The sequence below is a fragment of the Schistocerca serialis genome, chromosome 2 (genome assembly GCF_023864345.2).
Source record: "Schistocerca serialis cubense isolate TAMUIC-IGC-003099 chromosome 2, iqSchSeri2.2, whole genome shotgun sequence".
Taxonomy (NCBI): Eukaryota; Metazoa; Arthropoda; class Insecta; order Orthoptera; family Acrididae; genus Schistocerca; species Schistocerca serialis.
The window spans coordinates 517,610,866-517,632,902 of NC_064639.1; the positions used below are offsets into that span (position 1 = coordinate 517,610,866).

The 22,037-nt window shown below is 38.8% G+C and overlaps 1 protein-coding gene across 1 annotated transcript in view; it reads left to right on the forward strand.

Annotated features, from left to right (window-relative positions):
- LOC126457489 (phenoloxidase 1-like) overlaps positions 1-11,701 on the forward strand; it is a 208,413-nt gene extending 196,712 nt beyond the window's left edge. Inside the window, exons 13-15 of the mRNA XM_050093789.1 lie at positions 7,568-7,703; positions 8,003-8,226; positions 10,113-11,701. Coding sequence (XP_049949746.1) covers positions 7,568-7,703; positions 8,003-8,226; positions 10,113-10,331 — 579 coding nt within the window. The 3' untranslated portion in view covers positions 10,332-11,701. The remainder of the gene's footprint in view (positions 1-7,567; positions 7,704-8,002; positions 8,227-10,112) is intronic.
- The last annotated feature ends 10,336 nt before the right edge of the window (positions 11,702-22,037 follow it).

The window sequence follows — 22,037 nt, forward strand, 5'->3', positions numbered from 1 at the left end:
GTAGAAGGTTGAGTGGTTCTGGAATAATTTACACAGAAATTCTCAAATCACTACATATAACCCCCCCTCCTCCCCCCCCCCCCCCCCCCCCCCACCAATCGAACATGCCATATTTTATACATAATCATTATGCAAGTAATATAACTCATAATAACAGTTCATATCTTAACAGCATACATGTTTTACATAGTTTTATATATGTATCCCTCCTTCCATAACAGTTCTCTGTCCTTTCTGGATCAATCTTTTGCTTATTGTTTCTCTATCCTTTTCTTTTTTTTTACTTTGTTATTAAGACATGAGCATTTACTTGTGGTTTTAGTCAGCATTATTAATATTTATGAATTTTGAGGACTCTTTTTCTTTTCTTTATTTCCTTTTTCAATCAAAAACTACATTTTTTATGACACATGAGTAATCTATTTTCTATTCTTATCTTTTTGTACTACCTTTTTCCTAGTATGTACTATTTTCATTTGTTGTAGCTTGGAGGAACTCTGGGTGAAATGAAAGTGTTCTTTTGACACTCATTTACTTCCACAAAACATAATAATGCTAGTTGTTCATAGAATTTACACTTTGACTTTTGTCATGATACTGTCCCCTTCCCCTAGAATCAGCACCTATTCCTTGGTTGTGATTTGACCTTAAGAGAGCACTTCTTCTTTCCATTCTAGTAGGTATGCCCCTTTTTAAAACATCCCTGTTTTTTAGGCCACAGTTCATCCTGTCTCCACGTAGGTATGTCTGCCCTTTATACTTAATGAATGCTGGGAATGCATTCCTTATCCTTTCTGAGTAGGCCCCATGGTTCATTACCCTAATATACATTTCTATGTATACCATAATTAGGTATCATCTGGTAAAGCTATATATCTATTTTAAGCTTCCCATTAATTCTTTAATATATTATTCACTCCCTAGAGTCCTCCTCTACTTATCAACTTCTATGCTTTCAAGAGATATTATGTCTATATATATTACTTACATCCCACTACCCTTCAATTCATCAGAATTCTTATTGCACTGACATTGCTTAATGATCAACCTGACTAATTCTACTACTACTTTCATTTTCTTTCTTTGCTCACACCTCTCTCTTATTTATCCATTACTCATTACTACTTTATAGTTGTTCAGAACCATCATAACTTCCGATAAATGTGTGCGTAATTCCCTATGTACACACCTTTTCCCCTACAACACCTGTTGGTTCTCACATCATGACAGTCTTTGTCTTATATAATTTAATGTTGGTGTAGAAGTGTATATTTGTGTATATGTGGATGTATGTTTGTGTAGTCTGATTCATTGACCTTCTTGTCTAAAGATAAGATGTTGGTTTTTAGTAACCCCAGAATCAGGAAGGACTTCAGATATAGAAGTTTGTGAATATGGAAAGAGGGAAAAGATAGATAGGTCCTCAAGATGAGAGGTAAGAAAGGAAAAAAATAGATGTGGTTGCTAGGATTGAAGAAGAGAAAGAAGACAGGAAACCCTTACCACTCCCCCTTCCCCAGGATCCCTACCTCTCAGGTACTTGAGTGAGATGCTGGAGGAAGTTTGGTGTTAAATTGTCTCCTACAGAATGGACTTGTCCCATCTTCACCCTTTGAGATCCCCAAAAGAAAGCCTAGTAACCCTACAGAAATGGCAAATGAAGCAGAATCAGGCACACTTGTATGTGAGGGTTGTTTGGAAGGTGTGATGTGTGTTTTGTGTTAGTTATGACTTATCTGTTCTTGTAAATCAAGCTTTTAGCTACAATACCCACCCCTTTCAAAATTTATACAAACCCTCCCATCTGTATCACATCTCATAAAGGCATAAAATACTCTATGCAAAACAGAAAAGCTATACACTTAGGTATAACAGTTATTAAGTTAGTCACATCATATTACATTTTCCACAAGTATAATGCTCTATTCAATTTATTTTGTATAAACATCACTGTTTTTTCCTTCTGTGATTCTCTTAAGTCAGTCTCTATTTTATGGGCATATCCTGTTTTTTAAGCAATAAGATTGCAATGTAGTTCTAGATTTTAAAGGGATTTGGTGCAGGAAACTATTTGGAAAAAACACCAAGAACAACTCGGGATCCGACGGTCATCACTATGTCTGTTAACTCAGAATGTTAACATCCCTGGGGGATAGATGACTCTGCCCGGAACCCATGGATCTGATATTAACCTCTCTTGTGCACTAGGAGCCCAGTAATTTTCTTTAAATTTCTTTTGAATGTCCTCCCGAGAGGAAAAATTCTCAATGTTTACTGTACCCCATTCTGAGGCTTCCCAGAGAAGGTACCCCACAGCAAATTCGATCTTCCCAATTTTTTGGTAATGCTTGGTTATACGTTTTTAAAAAATGTGTCAGATGTACACCTCCATCTGGCTTAAATTTAGGGAATTGTCTAGATAACCCTGAATTAGCTCCCCATTGTAAATCAGTCATAGCTTCACTGGTTAATACAACATTAGGTGAAGAAACCCTTTTTTCTGCTTTATCCTGGATAAGCTTAACCTCTTTCCACAGGTCGCTCATACCCTCCCTGGTATTATTAATTTCGGAAGAAGGAATAGGTGATATATTCCCGGATGTCATTCTCTCGGTAACTTATCAATTTATAATTTCTCCAAATAGCTCCTCCAAACTAATTGCATTTATAATATCAGAGTTAGCTATTTTCTCTTTGAAATTCCTTTCACCATTGTCTACCCATGTACTTAACACCTGTAATTTGTAACTGAATGATTGGCATTAACTCATTCTGCTTCTCTACACTCTCTTGCAAACTTCCTGTCAGATTAAAATTGTGTGCTGGACTGAGACTTATGACCTTTGTCTTTCCTGGCCAAATGCTCTACCATCTGAGCTACTCAAGCACAACTCACGTACCATCCTCACAGCTTTACTTCCGCCAGTACCTCTCATTCTATAAAACCCACGTCTTACATCATTATACTTAATATTGTACATGTTTTCAAAAGATTCTAACTTTTCAATAAGTTTGGATTCTACATTATTACATTTGTTCTCAGTGTCAAGTTCTAACCTTTTTGACAAATCGTGAAAGATGTCATTCTGTTTCAGAACAGGGTTGGTAAACATATGATTTATATGAGTAGTCAAAGAGTTTGTCAATTCATTTTTAGATCTACTATTAAATTCTCTACTTTAGTACTTATAGTGTCAAATGCAGTCCTCAAAGCACCCATTCCTTTGCACAGATTACTAAATTCTTCACTTTGAGAATCAACCTTGGCACTTAACAAAACCCAAATTTGTCATTTGAATATTTACAGTTTCCCTCAGAGCATTTAATTGCGAATATACTCAAGACTTTGAGCATTTAATTGAGAATTTACCAACCCTAGAGTCGCACTCTGAGCTCTGATTAATTTTATCAACTCAGCTAACTTTCATGGCATAGCCAGTTCTTGAGTGTCCCCAACTTCTTGTATATTTTCCATACTTTTATATGCCTTAGTCCGAGTAAGCATTTAAAAATAACTTTAAATATGATAATGACAATAAAAGTTCACTTGACAGTATCTTGTACCACTTTGTACTAAAGTAATGAAGTTTTGTTTCACATTCACCTAGTGTAGAATTGTAGTGTAGGTCAGCGGATGTGGAGGCACGTCAGCACTGGTGAAGAACAGATGGCACTGGAGGTGTCAGATGTGGGTTGGTTGCCATGTATGCATCCCCGCGATGTGTGTGAGAGCTGTATACTCCCCACACTCGATCTTCTGGTTAAAGTGTTATATGCATACTTCTTCTTAGACGAATACGTTGAAATCTTCTTTGCTGTTTTTATCATTGTGAGTTTTTCATTTCTTCACAGTCTTTCCTTTTAAATTTTGCGCCTTTGGATACTTAAACATATTTCAATGTCTCAGAGTACTTTCCTTGTCTTATTATGTTTGGTTGCTATGGCAACACACAACCACTTCTTTCCCCGCTTTTGACTTAAAATTCCTGTTTTCTCGGTCCTTTCACACAGGTCGCCATGTTCTAACATTTTGTGACATCTTAAAGTGTGAAAGTAGATGTACAAACTTTCCTTTTTGTCGGTTAATGATGTTAACTTTCTTGCACAACATAATTCACACTTTCAACATACATATGCAACTTTCTGTAAGTACCTCGTACTATCGAACATTACAAACAAAATGAGTTATAATTAAAAGAAAGTTGGCTTGACTACCATAAATTTCTTAAAATGAATCTGAAAATACATCTTGCCTCTACCAAGGCTGAGTCAAAAGTCTACAAGAGTATTTTTTCAACTGTTCCTGTTTTACATAACAATAGTCAATGACACAATAAACACAGAGCGGCATAAAAACTCCATGGTTCTTCCTTACACTTGCATTAAAATCTCTATGGATTGCCCGACAGGTACTTGTTGGTGCTCTTCGTCTGATGCCTCTACTTTCTTCCCGCGACTGATTTTAAACCTGCACACACAAACATGTGACGCACAGTAGATAGGATTTTACCATTCCACACTTGTATCTAGAATATCATGTGTTCGAGATGGTAGAAGGTTGAGTGGTCCTGGAATTTACACAGAAATTCTTGAATCACTACATTCCTTACAACAAACTACATGAGAAAATACACAACTGTAAATTACTATTCAAATTGCGTAACTCCTCAAACAGATGTCTACAAGGTCATTGTGAGTGAGCCCACATATTATTGTTGCAGCATGTTTTTGAACAATGAAAACTTTCTTTCTTAAACATGACTTTCTCCAGAACATTATTCCATAGGATATTATTAAATAAAACATGCAAAATACAATTATGTACTCATATCTATATCCCCAAGGTTAGCAATGATTTGAAGTGCTAATGTGGCTGAGAGGATTAAAAATGTGATTTTTCTAGTTTGAATTCTCATAAATATGATTAAGCCTACATAAACATTTGGAAGTTTCTATCCTGATTATTATTTCCTCACCATATGTTACATTTATTATTGGCATAGTATCTCTAGATGTGCAGCACTTGGTATAAATAATTCAAAAGCCAAGATTGCTTAAATATTGTTTACTGGATAACCAGTTCCAACACACTAAAGGTGCCATCATCAGATCTGAATGTAGATTAACATTTATAAACCATTTTGATATAACGATACATGATTCAGACCAGCTGATATAAAACCATTGTCACAAAAAATATCCAAATCGTTTATGAATGTTAATCTACATTCATATCCTGTGATGGCACTTTTAGTGTGTTGAAACTGGTTATCCAGTAAACAGTATTTAAGCAATCTTGGCTTTTGAATTATTTCTACAACAGAGTGATCACCCCACTACCCACTATGTGTTCACCGCTGAACTGGGTATGTTGTGTCTTTTTTTAAATTGAGAATGAGAAAATTTACAGGAAACAACTGACATACTCAAAAGAGATTTGTTTGATATTGTAGTGGTGCCCTTCAATAGAAAACAATTAAGATCTATACCTACTTGTATTCTTTAGAAAACAGTCAGTGCAGCGATTTAGTAAAGCACATACAATATTGTGGCCTGACAGTATGACACAGTATTGTGTATGGCTAGTTCATAGATTTCAGTTTCAAAAAATGCTGGTAATATATTACAAATTTGTCCTGAAGTGCTAGCCATACACAATCCTTTGTCGTACTGTCAGGGAGGGTTGACATGTGTCAAGAACCACACAATATTGTACAACCAAAATAAGAATTGTGAAATAAAACTGAGATGAGCTTCCTAGAATATTGACAATTTTGTAGCTACATTGGCAGTATAGTTGGGAAACGTGTTAATAAGGTATCCTAAAAACTGTTGATCAATTTAAATTTGTTACAAGAACCTTTTTTTCAGTTGCCCTGCATGCAGTTGTTGATCACAATTACAATTTTGCGTTTGTCAGCATGGGTAGTTGTGGCAGACACTCTGACAGCACAGTTTTTGAAAACTTTGTTTTTCTGCAAATTCATACAAGGCCTCCAAAACAATTATCATGGACAAACATCCCCTTGCCCTCACCTGCTGACTTGTGATGAAGAGTTTAAATTTCAAATGTGTCTGACACACCCTTTACCCAAAACAGCAGCCTTGGAAGGCAAGTTTTAATAAACAAATAGGTTTACAGGGTCAGTTGTGTGATAGAAAATGCTTTCCATACACACACACACTCAGTAGTGGCAAGTCTTTATAAGTTACAAGTTGATACTGCAGAAATTGTTGCCTTAGTGGTATGTTATCTACATAACTTCCTTTGAAGTGACACAAATGACATACCTACTCACTGACAGGAACTAATTTCTGATATATTTAATTTGTATTGAGTAGTAAAGTAACAATAATTCACATTTTTTTGTAAATAACGTGTTAGTAGCTTAAATTATACTACAACAGCACCATTAGTTTGCACAAGCATATTATAATTTAAACTAAACTCCATTTTACATTACATACACAAATGTATACATTCATTACATACATCTAGTATGATGCATAATGCAACAATGAATTTACTTATAAATAAATAAAATACCTATTTCTGCCATATTGCTGCCTTCTTTTATCATATTTTTGTTATCAACATGTTGCGTGTTGTGCAAAAATACATTGTCACACAACAAGTCTGTTTTCTTGTTTCTTTTGCCATCTTGCCAGCACTTGCCCACTGCAATCTCTGTAGAAAATCACAACCAACCACTGGCTGCTGCAAGCAAGGGTGGTGTACCATGGGTGACTGCCTCCTGTTTGACTAGGCCACAGCACGCAACACAGAGACTGCAGCAGGCACCCGCATGGGTTTTCTGCTCTCTGTTTGATGGAGCTTAGAAGTTTTTTTCCAATTAGACAGGAAACTGGCTGGACTAGAGAAGAGTAGATGTCTTCCATTGTTTTCATCCACTGAATCCTTCTGGAGATGATGCATAAGGAATGATTTCTGCTTTGCCCCATTGTGAGCACTGCGGATGCCTCAACATACTACCTAGCACAACAATTGTCTTCTGCTCTTTTGAACCCTTTTGATGCCCTCTGTCTTCAGAGGGTTCTCAATTATAAACAGCTGTTTATACATTTGTTGTTACAGTAGTGGTAGTCACCAACAGCAATGTGTTAAACTTATTTATGTGCTAAACCACATCAATGACAAAATGCTTAAATTGCACTGAGGGTAAGTACATATTTGAAACAAGACATTCATAATGGGTTATTCACTGTAATTTTGCTATCCAATTGAACCTGAATTCACTGCTTTGCATTTTACCATTATACATCATCAAAAGTAGCATCAGGGTGTTTATGAGCTTTTGGGAAAAATCATAGGAAATGTTAATTACTTTTTTGTTCATTTTCAGGTTTGGATCCTCTACCTTCTAGCCATTATGTCAGAAACTAGTCAAGCACTGTCTTAATTGACCTTAGACATTGTAACTGCATAGTAACAAAGTCATAAAACATTAGTTAAGAAATTTAGTACATGTTTTACCCGTTTTTTAAAACTTTTTTTTTTTTTTTTTTTTTTTTTTTTTTTTTTTTTTTTTTTTTTTAACAAACCTAGGTCAACAATGCTGGACCACCTCGAAAGGGTACATTGAGAATATTTATGGCACCAAAGTATGATGAACGTGGTGTTCCCATGTTATTTCGTGATCAGAAACATCTCTTCATAGAGCTTGATCACTTCACCGTGAGGAGTAAGTATTGCTGAATGTGACAATATAATAATTAGTTCTTGAGGATTGATTCCTAACTCAGTGAAGCCAAGTACTCAGTAGTCTAATATTGCAATAACAGAATTATTCAGTAATGACTCTCTAATAATTATTTAGTGTTTATGTAGTTTAGTAAAAGTTCAGCTACTCAGGGTCTTTTCTTTCTTACTTGAGGTCTTGCATGTTGACATTTTAATTGTTTGATGGACAGGCACCACAATAAAGTGTGAAATCAGTGGATGTGACTTTATGCCATTCTCACAGAATATACAATTTTCTAGTGGATCCTGGTTGCAACAAATATGAGCGACACTCAATAGAGTCATCAGTGACAGTTCCATCAGAACGAACATTTAGTAATTTAAATAGTTCTGACCCAAGAAAGGAAGAAGGTTTTGCTTACTGTGGCTGTGGATGGCCACAACACATGCTTATCCCAAAGGGCACAACTGAAGGATTTCCAGCAGAACTGTTCGTCATGATAACCGACTACAATATTGATAAGGTACATTATTAAGATAACTTTATATTATCCCTACTTCAAATTTACATGTAACATCTAGTGATACCACATTTGAAGATGATGAAAGGCACTGTATTACAACCATAATGTCTCTGCAGCTTTGTTGTGAACAGAGTATAGTTACTTGATCAAGTTTATTTTAAAATGCAACAGAGAAATCATATGGCTCCTATGTTTGTATATGTAAGATAGACTACCATTTCAACATCTTTGAATGTGTTATTTTTGGTTATCAAAAGGGATTGGTGATGTTTCCAAGACACAGGGAATCTTTGTCATTGGTCACCACTAGACTGATGAAAGACAATTGCTCCAAAATGGGATCAATACATAACTTTAACTGCACAAAATATTCCAATGATGCCTGCAAATACAATGACTGCAGAACTTATTGTTGCCTCAGGCATTTCAATTTCCTAGAAGATTTTATATAAAGGGCCATCCTGAAAGTAAATAATGTTTGTGCACACAATCCATGCACCTGTCTTGTGGCAGCCTCTCTTTGGTTTCTGGTGATCAGTGATGCGGCAGTTGCTGCATGTGGCTGTAAATTGAACACTGTCATATGCTAAGTGGAGAGCTAGCTGTAACAGTGGTTGTGCTGATTGCAAATCTTGCCGAAAGTGAGGTACAAGGTGTTATTCATTTTCTGCATGTGGGAAATGTTGATATTCACCACTGACTTGTTCCCATTTATAGTGAAGGTGTAATAAATGCAGCCAGTGTTCAAAAGTGGTACATAATGTTTAAGAATAAGCAAACAGATGTTCATGATTAAGAGAGATCAGGGTACCCTCCATCATCGCAGATGCACTGAAATGAAAGGTGGATCACATCATTTGAGAGAATTGACCACTCACAATTAGGCACATGCATGAAAAATGTCAGGAAATGTCTCTTTTAATTGTGTGTGAAATTAAAACTATGGTATCATAAAATCTGTGCTTGCAGTTGAGTGTGAAATTACCACTAGGGTATCATAAAATCAGTGCACGGTGGGTGGTATGCATGCTCACAGATTATCAGAAGGCTATGAGAATGGGTGCTGCATTAGCATTCTTGGATCATTACAGAAGAGACGGCAACATATTCATTGACCAAACTGTTACAGGAGGTGAAACATGGCTGTCTCATAATGCCCCCACATTGATGCAACAATTTATGGACTGGCATAATCCTCAGATGCCAAAGAAGTCTCACAAGTTCAAACAAACTACATCAATCAAAAAAACTGATGGCTTCCATACTCTAGGAACGTGAAGGGGCTCTACTCATTGATTTCATGCCCTTTAACACAACAATCTATAATGTTGCTTACTGCGCTGCCTTTGAACGTCTTTGCCGGGCTACACAGAACCACTAAAGAGGCAAGCTCTCATGTAGACTTGTTGTGTTGCATGACAATGCATGTCTGTATACTGCCCAGTGGCATCTTCCTGTGTGAGATATTCGAGTGGGACATCTATGAACATCCTCCCTACATGGCCTTTCCTTCTCATTCTGTCTGCTAAATCTCCCCTGACTCATGGTTCTGGGAAACTTTCCTTAATGCTTCCCATTTCTGAAACCTCGCCAGTCCTCTTCCTTCATTCTTATTTCTTTCTCTGCGTCCCTGCTCCTAGAAGAAGGAACCACTGACTCTGAAAGCTCATGCATTTCCACATCTGTTATGTGTTTTCTCCTGCCATCCCTTGTTGAACACATTTTTTTATCTATCCATATTATATATTCAAACACTGATTATTTTCATTGGAAATGCAGATAGGTTGTTGATGAGTAACAAGTTAATGAAATTTTGATTTGAGTCTTTCACATGACAACAGTTATAAACTGACATAGACAAATGGGTGTGATTTATTTTTCCACAGGTAGAGCAACCACCACCAGAGGGATGTCAGCAGCCTTTTAGCTACTGTGGATGGCGCCGTCGCCTCTTCCCAGACACAAGAGCAATGGGCTATCCATTTGATCGAATGCCTCGTGCTGGAGTCAACACCCTGCAACAGTTTCTCACACCCAACATGAAAGTGGTTGACGTCAAAATAAGATTCAACAAAAAAGTTGTTGCTTCGCGTTATGCTATTTGAGCCAGATGTACAATATTCTAATGTCTGAGGATAACATATGTGTGTTGCTGTGTATTATACAGTTCCCAACAATAATTTATGTGTGAGAATTAAACTGTAATTCTCATGGGCCTGAGTAATTTGATGTAACACAAACATCTGTACATCTATAAAAAGTTGTAATAACATTCATTGCACACAAACAAATAAAATAAGATACTTAAGCATGGCAAGGGAAGTTCTTGCAGAATGTAAATAATTTAGGAGTAAAGAAGGGCACTCATCAAATTATAGAAGCATTGAGTCAGTAACAGGCACACAAAAAACAATGAAAACTTGACCTGCAAAGTTTTCATCCTTTTTGTGTGTCTTTTGATAACTCAGTGCTTCTGCTTTCTGGTGAGTAGTCACCTTTACTCCCAATTCGGAGTTAATGAAGCCAATCACCAGATAGTAGAAGCAGTGAGTTTTTCATATCTCCCTTTCTCTCTTGCAGTAATGACTTTGTGAAGCATACTGTTATTGCATATGCATGTTCCTAATTAACTATAAATAGGAAGTAAAATACCATAACATTGCCAAAGTACAAATAGTGGAACAAAGTAAATTTTTAATTACTAAACATTTATTTTATTTCACATTTAACCAAAATTATTTGCACCATTCCTATGGAAGACATGCTTCAAATTATGTTTTGTTTGAGATAAAGAATAAACTTTGTAATTATATTTTATTACAACACAGTGCTAGTAGGAATAGTAATCAGAACAGTAATGAAGGAAATGGGAGTTGTGTCATTGTTTGTTAATTAAAGTACCTGCTATATGTTGTCTGAGGAGACAACATATAAAAAATAAAGGATAATGAGAACATACATTTTTACTGTGCTAGCAGTGGACATGACATTAACACGATAAACAAATGAGGGGGAAATGTGAAGAATATGAGATATAAGGAAGGCAATACAAAGAGGAATGATATATGAAGTTGGAAAGGAAAGGGACCTAGAATGCTATGATGGAAAAAGATACCATACAGAAAGAATGAGCAAATAAGACTTGAAGAATATTGCTGTTGAATGCAGGTTAGAAGCCATATTAACTTGTATATGGAGAATTATTGTTCAACAGTACAAGTGCATCACCATGTTTTCCCCCTTTTTTTATCCTTTTTAAGCATAAAGCTGTATTGACAATAAATGATGGAATTTGATTTAATGTGAAGAAAATATTATAATGAATATGTAGTCCATAATTTACTTGTTAGTAAACACTGATACAATAGAACCATGACCATAAATGGCAGTCTCAGTGTGAACATCTTCAAAAGAAGTTTTTTTTTTTTTTCATCATAATTTAATTCAATCAGTTGTAAGCTTGAAGAATGTTTTTGCTCAGTAGCTTTTAAAGGAAACCTTGACATCTGTTTGTCTGCCTCATATGTAATTAATTTATATTCAGAGAAATATTAAACTGTAGTATAAAGCTGCAAAAAAGAGCTTTTTCTGTACTTGATAGTTAACCTGGTGCAAGGTCAGCTGCCATTTACTGTTACAAAAGCACCATCAACCAGTTCATTTTCTTTTAAACATAATTACTTTCATTTTAAATGTGTCACTGTTAACAGATTAGGGATTTAGGTAGTTTCTGGTAGTTAGTCTTAGCTGGCTCTATTGTAGAGACAAAGTAGGCAGCCAATTTCTTGCAGCTCCAGATTTGTTGATTGAAATTGAGACAATTACAAGCTACCAGGTTTTATGTCTATGATGCTATAGAACTTGCTTGTGACCAGCATGATTACATGCAGTGCTACATGCAACTGTAGCACATGCCAGTCAATAAATTTTGATTGTACCTGCACGCAAAATGTAACACTTTAAAAAAGAAACAAATGTCTCCATTCATAATTCTGTCACTATGTTAATTTGCTGTCATTCTGATATATTTTATGGAATTCACAAACTGTTCAATGCCTGATGGTTTTTATTAGCTTTATTACGAGTCTAATGTAATGTTGCAGTATAAAATTGTGTTTTTGGTGAAGGTAGTTAGACTAAGGGATTTGGGGATATTTCAGAAGTGCTTCATATCCAAACATCCTTTTTTTTTGTGAGTGATTCATTGATTTGGGAGAGGGGACCATTTTCTGTGAGTGCTTCGAAAGGGTATTTATAATTCCTCAGTAACTTTTTCTGTCAAAAATATAGTGACATTTGACATAAGTATTTTGGAGCATCTTGCAGCTATTTTATGCACATTCCACAATATAAAAAATTTGGGCATCTAAGAATCCTTCATTTATATCAACACAACACTCAATTACAAAAGAGGTTTTTGTGTGGTTCATACACAGTGACGAAGGTTAGAAAAGTCACAGTGTAAAATTTTACAAAATGTTGGAAAAGTATGGACCTGGCGGTTGTAGATAAATGCTTCAAGTGAGCAATGGCACATCAGGTCTAACATTCTGGACTCATGTTTTGGAGTAGTAGGGCTGTAATGCCCATCAAACCATCTGTTTACAATCAAATGTCTTTCCATAGGTCATTGCATGAAAATGCTGAAATAACTCATTCAACAGTTTGATTTTAATGAGATGTTAAAATCTACACTTACCAGTATTTGTGGGAAAATTATTGCAATTGTGCCCGTTATCGGTTTATACACCTACACCTACATACAGGGGTTGGGCAAAAATATGAGAACACCCAAGAAATGTTTGCTTGAACAGAAATGTAGATGCTAGCCAGGTCGTTGTATTTGCACAAATGGCACTTGTGAAGTGTCTTCAATACATAGCAAGTGACAGTTGTAGAAGTGACAGTTATAATCAGAAGTAGTGTTATTGTGAGTGCATTGTGACATAGCTAAGTGAATTCAATTGAGAGCAAATTGTTGGTGTTCATATGGTGGGTGCTTCCATAACCAAAGCAGCTGAAGTGTTTTGTGTTTCAAGAGGTACTGTTTTGAATATTTATACTGCATACAGGACATCAGAAAAACATCATCTGCTAAGCCACAACATAAACAAATATGTGTGTTGAGTGATCATGACGGATGGTTACTGTAGAGTATTGTGGCAAAACATAAGAGGATGACAGATGCAAAAGTTGGTGTAGAACTGAATGTCAGCCTTGAGAACCCTGCCAGCACCAAGACAACAAGAAGGGAGCTCCATAAGTAGGGGAATGCAGAGCGAGTTGGAATTCCAAAACAACTCATGGGTGATTAAAATGCCCATAACAGAAAATGTGGTGCTGAAGCCATAAAACCTGTGCTATGGAGCAATGGAAAAAGTCATTTGACTGGATGAATCATGTTTCAGTCTCTTTCAAACATCTGGTCAAGTTTACATCCCAAGAGCGAAACATTGTGAGGGTTTGGTGATTATCTGGGTGGCCATATCACGGTATTCCTTGGCCCCCATGGCTACTCTACAAGGTCATATTACTGCCAAGGATTATGTAAACATTTGGCTGATTAGTTCCATCCAGTGGTGCAATGTTTATTCCCTGATGGTAATGCTGTGTTACAAGATAATGGTGCCCCTGCTCACACAGCTCACAAGGCCCAGGCCTGGTTCCATGAGCAGGAAGATGAGTTATCACATTTAACCTACTCACCAATGTCACCACAACTGTTTATTATTGAGCACTGTGGTCTATTTTAGATAGAACAGTGATGTTCGGTAGCCACTTGCATTATAGTTTCCTGTACTTGCCACTGTTTTGCAGGAAGAATGGTATAAGTTTCCATGACATCTGTACTGGGCCTGAATTTATCCATTCTGAGATGACTGTAAACTGTTTCAAACACCAAAGGATTTCCTACACCATACAAGACATGGTAATGTCTTGTGTTTCTGGCGTTTCCATATTCCTTACAACCCTTGTAGATACTTCACAGGCCACTGCACAGCACATGGCAGAGAGCACCTTGTATCACTTCTAGTAATTTTCCTGTTCCACTCCAAAATAGAACAAGGGAGAAACAACTATTTATATGTCTCCAGACAAGCCCTAATTTTTCATATCTTGTGTTCATGGTTCTGATGTGAAATTTAAGTTAGTGGCAATAAAATCATTCTGGAGTGAGATTCAGATGTTGGTTCTCTAAATTTTATAACAGCGTTTCACAGAAAGAACATCTTTTACCATCCAGGGATTCCCATTTGAGTTCATGAAGCATCACTGTAATACTTTCATAGTTATTGAACCCTCTGGTAACAAATCTAGCACCAAGTGTCTGAATTTCTTTGATATCTTCCTTTAATCTGACTAGGTTGGGATCTCAATCAGTCAAGCAGTACTTGGGAATGTGTTGAACTAGAGTTTTATATGTGGTCTCCTTTGTGGATGAGCTACGCTTTCCTAAAATTTTCACAATAAACTGAAGTTGATCAGTCTCTTCCTCTGCTGCTCTCCTTACATGATCATTTCATTTCATTTTACTTTGCTGTATCATGCCTTGATACTTAATCATAGTGATAATGTCAAGCAGCACATTACTTATACAGTATTTGAACACTACAGGATTGTTTTTCCTAGTCATCTGCATTAACTGCAAGCTGCAATTAATTACAACTAGAAATTTTGTTTAAACAATCTTTTGAACTCCTACAATCACCCAGTGTGACATCATCAGTAAACAGCTGCAGTCTGCTGCTCAGCCCGTTTGTCATATAATTGGCCGAGCGGTTCTAGGCGCTACAGTCTGGAACCGCGTGACCGCTACAGTCGCAGGTTCGAATCCTGCCTCGGGCATGGATGTGTGTGATGTCCTTAGGTAAGTTAGGTTTAAATAGTTCTAAGTTCTAGGGGACTGATGACCTCAGCAGTTAAGTCCCATAGTGTTCAGAGCCATTTGAACCATTTTGTCATATAATTTATGAGTATATATATAGAGAATAGCTACAGTCGCAGGTTCGAATCCTGCCTCGGGCATGGATGTGTGTGATGTCCTTAGGTAAGTTAGGTTTAAATAGTTCTAAGTTCTAGGGGACTGATGACCTCAGCAGTTAAGTCCCATAGTGTTCAGAGCCATTTGAACCATTTTGTCATATAATTTATGAGTATATATATAGAGAATAAGAGTAGTCATATCACATTAACCTGAGACACTGCTGATGATACTCTTGTCTCTGTTGAACATTCACCATCAAGCAAAATGTACTGAGTTGTATTACTTAAGAAATATTTCAGCCAGTCACATATGTGGGAATCTAATCCATATGCTCACACCTTCATCAACAGTCAGCAGTGGGTCACTGTGTCAAATGGTTTATGGAAATCTAGGAATATAGAATGTAGCTGTCCTTCATCCTTGAGTCACAGAATATCCTGTGAGAAAAGGGTAAGTTGAGTTTTGCACTGGTTTATGGACAGAGGCTTTTCCGTCTTAAGGAAATTTATTGTCTTTGAACTAAGAATAGGTTCAAGAATTCTGCAGTAACCTGATGTTAAGGATATCAAGTGGAAATATTGATGCTGTGAGGGTGGCCTTGATATAATGCCTGAAACTGTTTTGACTGCTCATGCGTATGAGCTGTTAGTTACATATTCCACTGATCAATCTCACGGAAACAGTTGTGATGTGGAACATATCAAATACATAAAAATACACACATGAATCATAGTGTGTGTGTGTGTGTGTGTGTGTGTGTGTGTGTGTGTGTGGTTCTCTCTCTCTCTCTTAAAGCTTAAAATTTTTATTACCTACCCCATTCCCTCAAACAGCACGAAATGCATATATTATACATATAGATTTATTTATTCTGTTCAAGAATTCATCTATGGTATAAAAGGAGTTGTCAAGGAGATATGATTTCAATTTATTTTTGAAACTATTACTGCTGTCTGTCAGACATTTTATTTTATCTGGTAATTTATCAAACAGTTTTACAGCAGCATATTTTACCCCTTTCTGTGCCAACAATAGGTTCAGTAAAGGATAATGTAAGTCTTGCTTTCTTCTGGTATTATAATCGTAAATCTCACTGTTCTTCTTAAACTGGTCCATGTTGTTGATAGCAAATTTCATTACAGAGTAAATTTACTGTGAGGCTGTTGTAAGAATTCCTAACCTTTTAAACAGATGCCTGCAAGATGTGCAACTATGAGCCCCACACATTATTCTAACCACTTTCTTTTGAGCAGTGAATACTGTTTTCCTAAGTATTGTGATACCCCAAAATATTATTCTGTATGACATCAGAGAGTGAAAGTATGTAAAGTATATTAGCTTGCTAATTTCTGTATCCTTAAAATTAGCGATTATTCTCATTGCAAAAGTTGCTGAACCTAGTCGCTTTAGGAGTTCCAAAACATGAATTTTCCAATTAAGAATCTCAATCTATATGTGCACCCAAAAACTTAATATGCTCTACCCAGGCTACTGACTTCTGTTGATGTTTTATATTTATTGGAGGAAGTGTACTCCTTTCAGTAGAAAATTAGATGTACTGTGTTTTTTCAAAGTTAAGAGCAAACCAATTAAACCAATTTGCAGAAAACCACTCAATAACTTTTTCAAAGACATTATTTGTATGCTTTTCTTTTACTGGGTTAATAATTATGCTTGTACGATCAGCAAACAGTCAGTTTAGCTTTCTTTCTCAGATAAGAAGGGAGATCAGTCACAGATATCAAGAACAGTAGGGGACACATGATTGAACCCTGTGGAAAACCTAATGTAATTTCACCCTACTTAGATGAAGTGGGAAACTTCTGTAGATCACTTAATCCTTACAAAGAAACTTTTCACTTTCTGTTCTGTAGATATGACTTAAACCACTCATATACTGTTCCATTCATACCATAGAATTGTAATTTCTGTAACATGCTGTCTGAGACTGCCACACACATCTCCCCTTGGGGAACAGAGCTTGTTGGTGCAAGAGGTGAAAACGTTGCTTTTGCAGCCACATATGTTTGTGCTTTGTGCATTTGTGGTGATATCTGTGCAAGTGCAGTGGTGGCGGTACATGACATCAGCATTAGCATGAAGGCAGCAGTGTTTGATATCATGATCCGCTGGTGGGGCATGCAGGGATGTGTTGCTGTTGTAGCAGTTCTGCCTGCTTTATTTATTTCTTCATTTGTTGCCCTTGGTGTCGACGTACTGTATTGCTACACTGTCTGAAAAATGGGTTGTGGATTCCAACAATCACTTCTGTAAATAATGTAGGCTACAGGTGCACAGTTGCATTTCACAGTACTTTAATTTCGCTGTTCATGCCCCTATAATAATACACAGTTATATGGCCAGTGCACTATTGTTTAACTTTCAATAAGCCTTATTAATAGTTTTCAAACAAACTCTGGTTAACTGCTATGAGGAATACGAAAGGAAGTGTTGATGAAGATGCACAGTTCCTAACACTGAGTTCACACACAAGGTCTCATTAACCATGGGAAAAGAAGTAAACAAAACATTCATGGAGATGTACTTGTCATAAAATACTGTTTTTTTTTTGTTTGACAAACCTGATACAGAAGCATGACGCAGCACTTGATCTGGTTCCAGCTCTCATGGCAGCAGAGACTGTGGAGCGTTTAACACGCACAAAAACACAATGTTGTTGGGGCTCAAATGCAGCTTCTGGAGCTGTGGTGGACACACCTGGTGGCATAGGATGTGGTGTCCAGAGCTCAACGGGGATGTAATAGGGAACCAGCGAAGGAGTCAGTCTGGCCTCGATGCCCAATATGGCAGAGGCGGAGACTCGCGACAATGATTCCTCGTGCTGTGATGGGCAAACAGACGGTGAGAAGGGTAGCAGTGTCTGGAGCTTGACTGGAGATTTGTTATCAGCTAGTGGGGTGGCCCGCCAGATACAGGATCTCAACAGCAGGCAGTGGGCGCTGTGCATGTGGGCTGCTGTGTACAACATGTCGGATTATGACACAGCACAGGCAATTGAAGGGCACACAGCAGCAAGCGTGTGTGATATAGTCCACTGGCTGCTACAATGTGGCTGGCCAGTGCGCCTGTGTGGGGCTCAATCCGGGTGACTGCCTGGTTGGGGCAGGCATAGGCTGAAATGAATGTGGCTGCTCGGTGACGGCTTGTGGCATTCATGAGTCACTGGAAACTGCTGGGGCGAGCTCTGCCTGGCCGGTAGCGTGCAGAGTGCTGCCCATTACCATGTCCTCCACTAGGTGAAAGAAGTGTGCAGCAGCGGGTTCAGTCCAAATGTACCCTAGTTTGACCCTATCACTCAATCTCCAATGTCTTCCCAATGCAAGTTACCACACAGTGTCATCGTAAGTAGTGTGGCCAAAGTTTTGGATGTACTGCATCTGTGCACAACATCACATGCATTCATTGCTGTAAGTCTGAAATGGACAAAGGCTTTGCTGGTGTCACGCCACAGGGGTGGGTGTGGTCAGAGGCCAGCCATGTGACTGGACAGGCATTCTACTAGTGGTGGGACTGAGGTGTCATGTGGCAGTGATATTTCCTCTATAAATTCTATGGGAATGGTGAGCTAGTGACTGTACATGAGGTCTGCAGATGAGACACTGATCTCTTCCTTTGGTGTCACTCACAGGCTGAGGAGTATGAGCAGTAGTGCTTCCATCCAAGTGGTTTTGTGGCACATCAGGGACACCTTCAATGACTGTCCAATGAAGCTGCTCGACCATGCTGTTAGATGCCAGACGGTAGCTTGTTGCCCAGTGTAGCCATGTGCCATACAGTCAGGTGATGTGTTTGAACAGTGCCCAGTTGAACTGGTAGCCACGGTCCATAGTTATGTGGCTGGGGCAACCGGAATGCGCCACCCAGATGTCAAGAAAGGCAGCAGTGACTGTCTTGATGGTGATATCTGCCATGGGCACTGCTTCCAGCCAGCAGGTGAAGCAGTCCACCACTGTAAGGAGGCAGTGCTTGCCTAGGGATGGAGGAACCAGTCCCACAGTGTCTGTGTGGACATGAGTGTCGCATCAGGGAAGGCACCAGTGGGTGTGTGGATGGGTCTCCTGACTTTGGAATGCTGGCATGCTGTGCAGGCTCGTGCTCACTGAGGGCAGTCCTTCCATAGTCCAAGCCAGATGAAAAGTGCTGCACCAGAATTGTTTCAGAAGAAACGGGCAATGTATGCCTGTCGTAACTGCACACCAAATCTTCCAGAAGGAGCTGCGGATGGGCACCAGTTCTAGACATAGGCCACTGGAGGAATTTTGTTGGAAACTGTCCAGTTCTCCATTGCCTTCCTGGTCTTGTGTGATGTACTCGTACTTCACCACAGAGGAGACGACTGCAAAATCATGAGAGAAGCAGATAGGGATGATATTGTCCATCCTATGTCCATCCTATGTCAGATGTACTCTGTGAACTGGGACATATACTCCAACTGCTGTAATTGACACAGTGAACAGATGCTGTTATTCGTTCAGAAAATATGTGTTATAGGTTTGTGGTCAGTGAAGATATGAAGGGGTGGGCTTCTAACAATGAATGGAAGTGTTTCACTGCCTGATACACGGTGAGCAGTTATGGTCATATAATGGTCATACGCACTCCAAGAGCACTGCACAGCTGACGACTTTCACGAGGAGAAGCCAAGTGGCTGCCAGCTGCCGTCAACGCATTGTCAAAGCACTGCATCGATAGTGGTCTGGCTGGCATCCACAACAATGGCTAACTCTACATTGTCTATTGCATGAGTAAGAAGAACCGCTTTGGTGAGGCACCATTTAGATACAATAAAACTGCTCCATTTCATTTCGTGAGTCCAGGTAATGGGAGCCCTTTCTTTTGCCATGGGACCACGTTGCTCTGTAGTCACGGGTTTGAGCACCACAACAGCATTATACAGATGGTGCTGGTAGAAGTTGATCATCCTGAAATAACAACATAGGCCTTTGTGAGTCTCTGGGCATGGCATGTTCAGGATCACCTTCACTTTGTCTGCCAGAGGTGTGGGTCTGTTATGGGTTATTAGGTGACTGAAAAACTCAATCTCATTGACACTGAATACACATTTCAATGATTTCATCACTATGCCAGCTCCACTGAGGTGCCAGAAAACAGTTGTCTGGTGTCTCCAGTGGACTTAGAGAACATCAGTCAGGTACGTGAATCAGCATGGTAACCATTGCAAGACGCCATCCAGGAAATGCTGCCAAGCCTGGGTAGCATTCATAAGGCTGAAATTCACAAACATGCCCTCAAAGAACCCGAAGGGAGTGGTAGTCATTTTTCTTTCTATGTCCTCAGGTACCAAGGGGATCTGCATCTATGCCCTGAAGCAGTTGATTTTACTAAACACAGACGCACACACCAAGGCATGACTAAAGTGCAGCAGATATGGCGCTGGATATCTGTCTAGCACTGTCCTTGAATTTAGTGTATGGTAGTCCTAACATGGGCGCCACAAATTGTCCTTTTTGGGCACCAAATGTAAGATGGAAGACCATGGGCTACTCAATCGTTGGACAATGCCTTGTTGCAACATTGCCTCAAACTCAGCCTTTGTAGCTTTGAGCCTGGTGGGTGAAAGGCAACATGGGTGACTCGAGATGGGGGGACTGGCGATAGTGATGATATGGTTGAGCGTTCAATGCTGGACAGCCCCTGGTGCCTCAGATGGCTGAGTTAACTCCAGAAATTTGTTTAGAACATCTACAAATAGTTGTGAGCATGCCACAAGTTTAACAGTGAAGACAGCAGCCTGCTGTTGCTGTCCTGCTATCTTCAGACCCATCATAGTGGCGTCTGTAATGTTTGTAAGCAGCGGGTAGTGTCTGAGGAAATCTGAACACAGGGTCATCTTGTGAGTGAACCTTGATGTGAATGTGTGGCACAGTCGAAAAACCACATTCTGAGGATGAACACGTAAGTTTTTATGGCAGAATTGTTTTTGTAGTGTGGCACAGTGTTTCAGCCTTCCTATGACCTTGGGAAAAATCGATAATCCAACACAGTGTCTACTAGGTACTTCACACTCCCACTCTGTTCTGCCACAAAAGATGCTTCAATATACAACTGCAGCTGGGTGTGTCTATGTTTGGCCACAGCTGGCATTTGGGTGCCAGCAAAGGGTGCAGCACATGGTTGCTTCACTGGCAAAATGGGCGTGATACCAGCAGTCGGTGCTTGGAGTCTTCTCTGATGGCAGCAGGATACCATTAGAGTAGTTGTTCCTCCAGTGCTGGCTGTGTAATCCGCGCCACCCCTAGCCTGATCTGCTGCTGCTGTGATGCCTGCTACCCTCTTGCCATGAGCATTTCAACTGGTCGACGTGTTTGCTGAGTGCTGCCACTTGGATGACCACATGAAGGGGTCACGGGGCCAAAAGGGGACAGCTTAACCAACACACGTCCAGTGCTGGTAGCCGCTCCAGCAGTGGTGAAGGGCAGTGGTGTGGCACTGTTTTGCGTGGGTGAATTTTTATGGGCTGGCTCATGTTGTGCAGAGTCTGTGCGTGTGGGCTGTGCCTGTAGCTCACCTTCCAGCAACCTATTACAACCCAACAGCTCTTCTAGGTGCCTTTGGAGATCCTCTGTACTATTGAACAAAATTAAGGACTTTGAACTTACCCTAAATGAAGTACCCAATTTATCGACTGGGTTGACACCTTTAGTTGTTGTAGGCAAACCTTTTATAGAACCTCTAATTAAATGTTTTAATTGGCCTGAACAACCTAGTGTCAACTATGAAGTAAATCAGGAAATAGTTTCTAAGAATTTAATTGGAAATGTGCTACAAAGAGTAAGTAAGCATA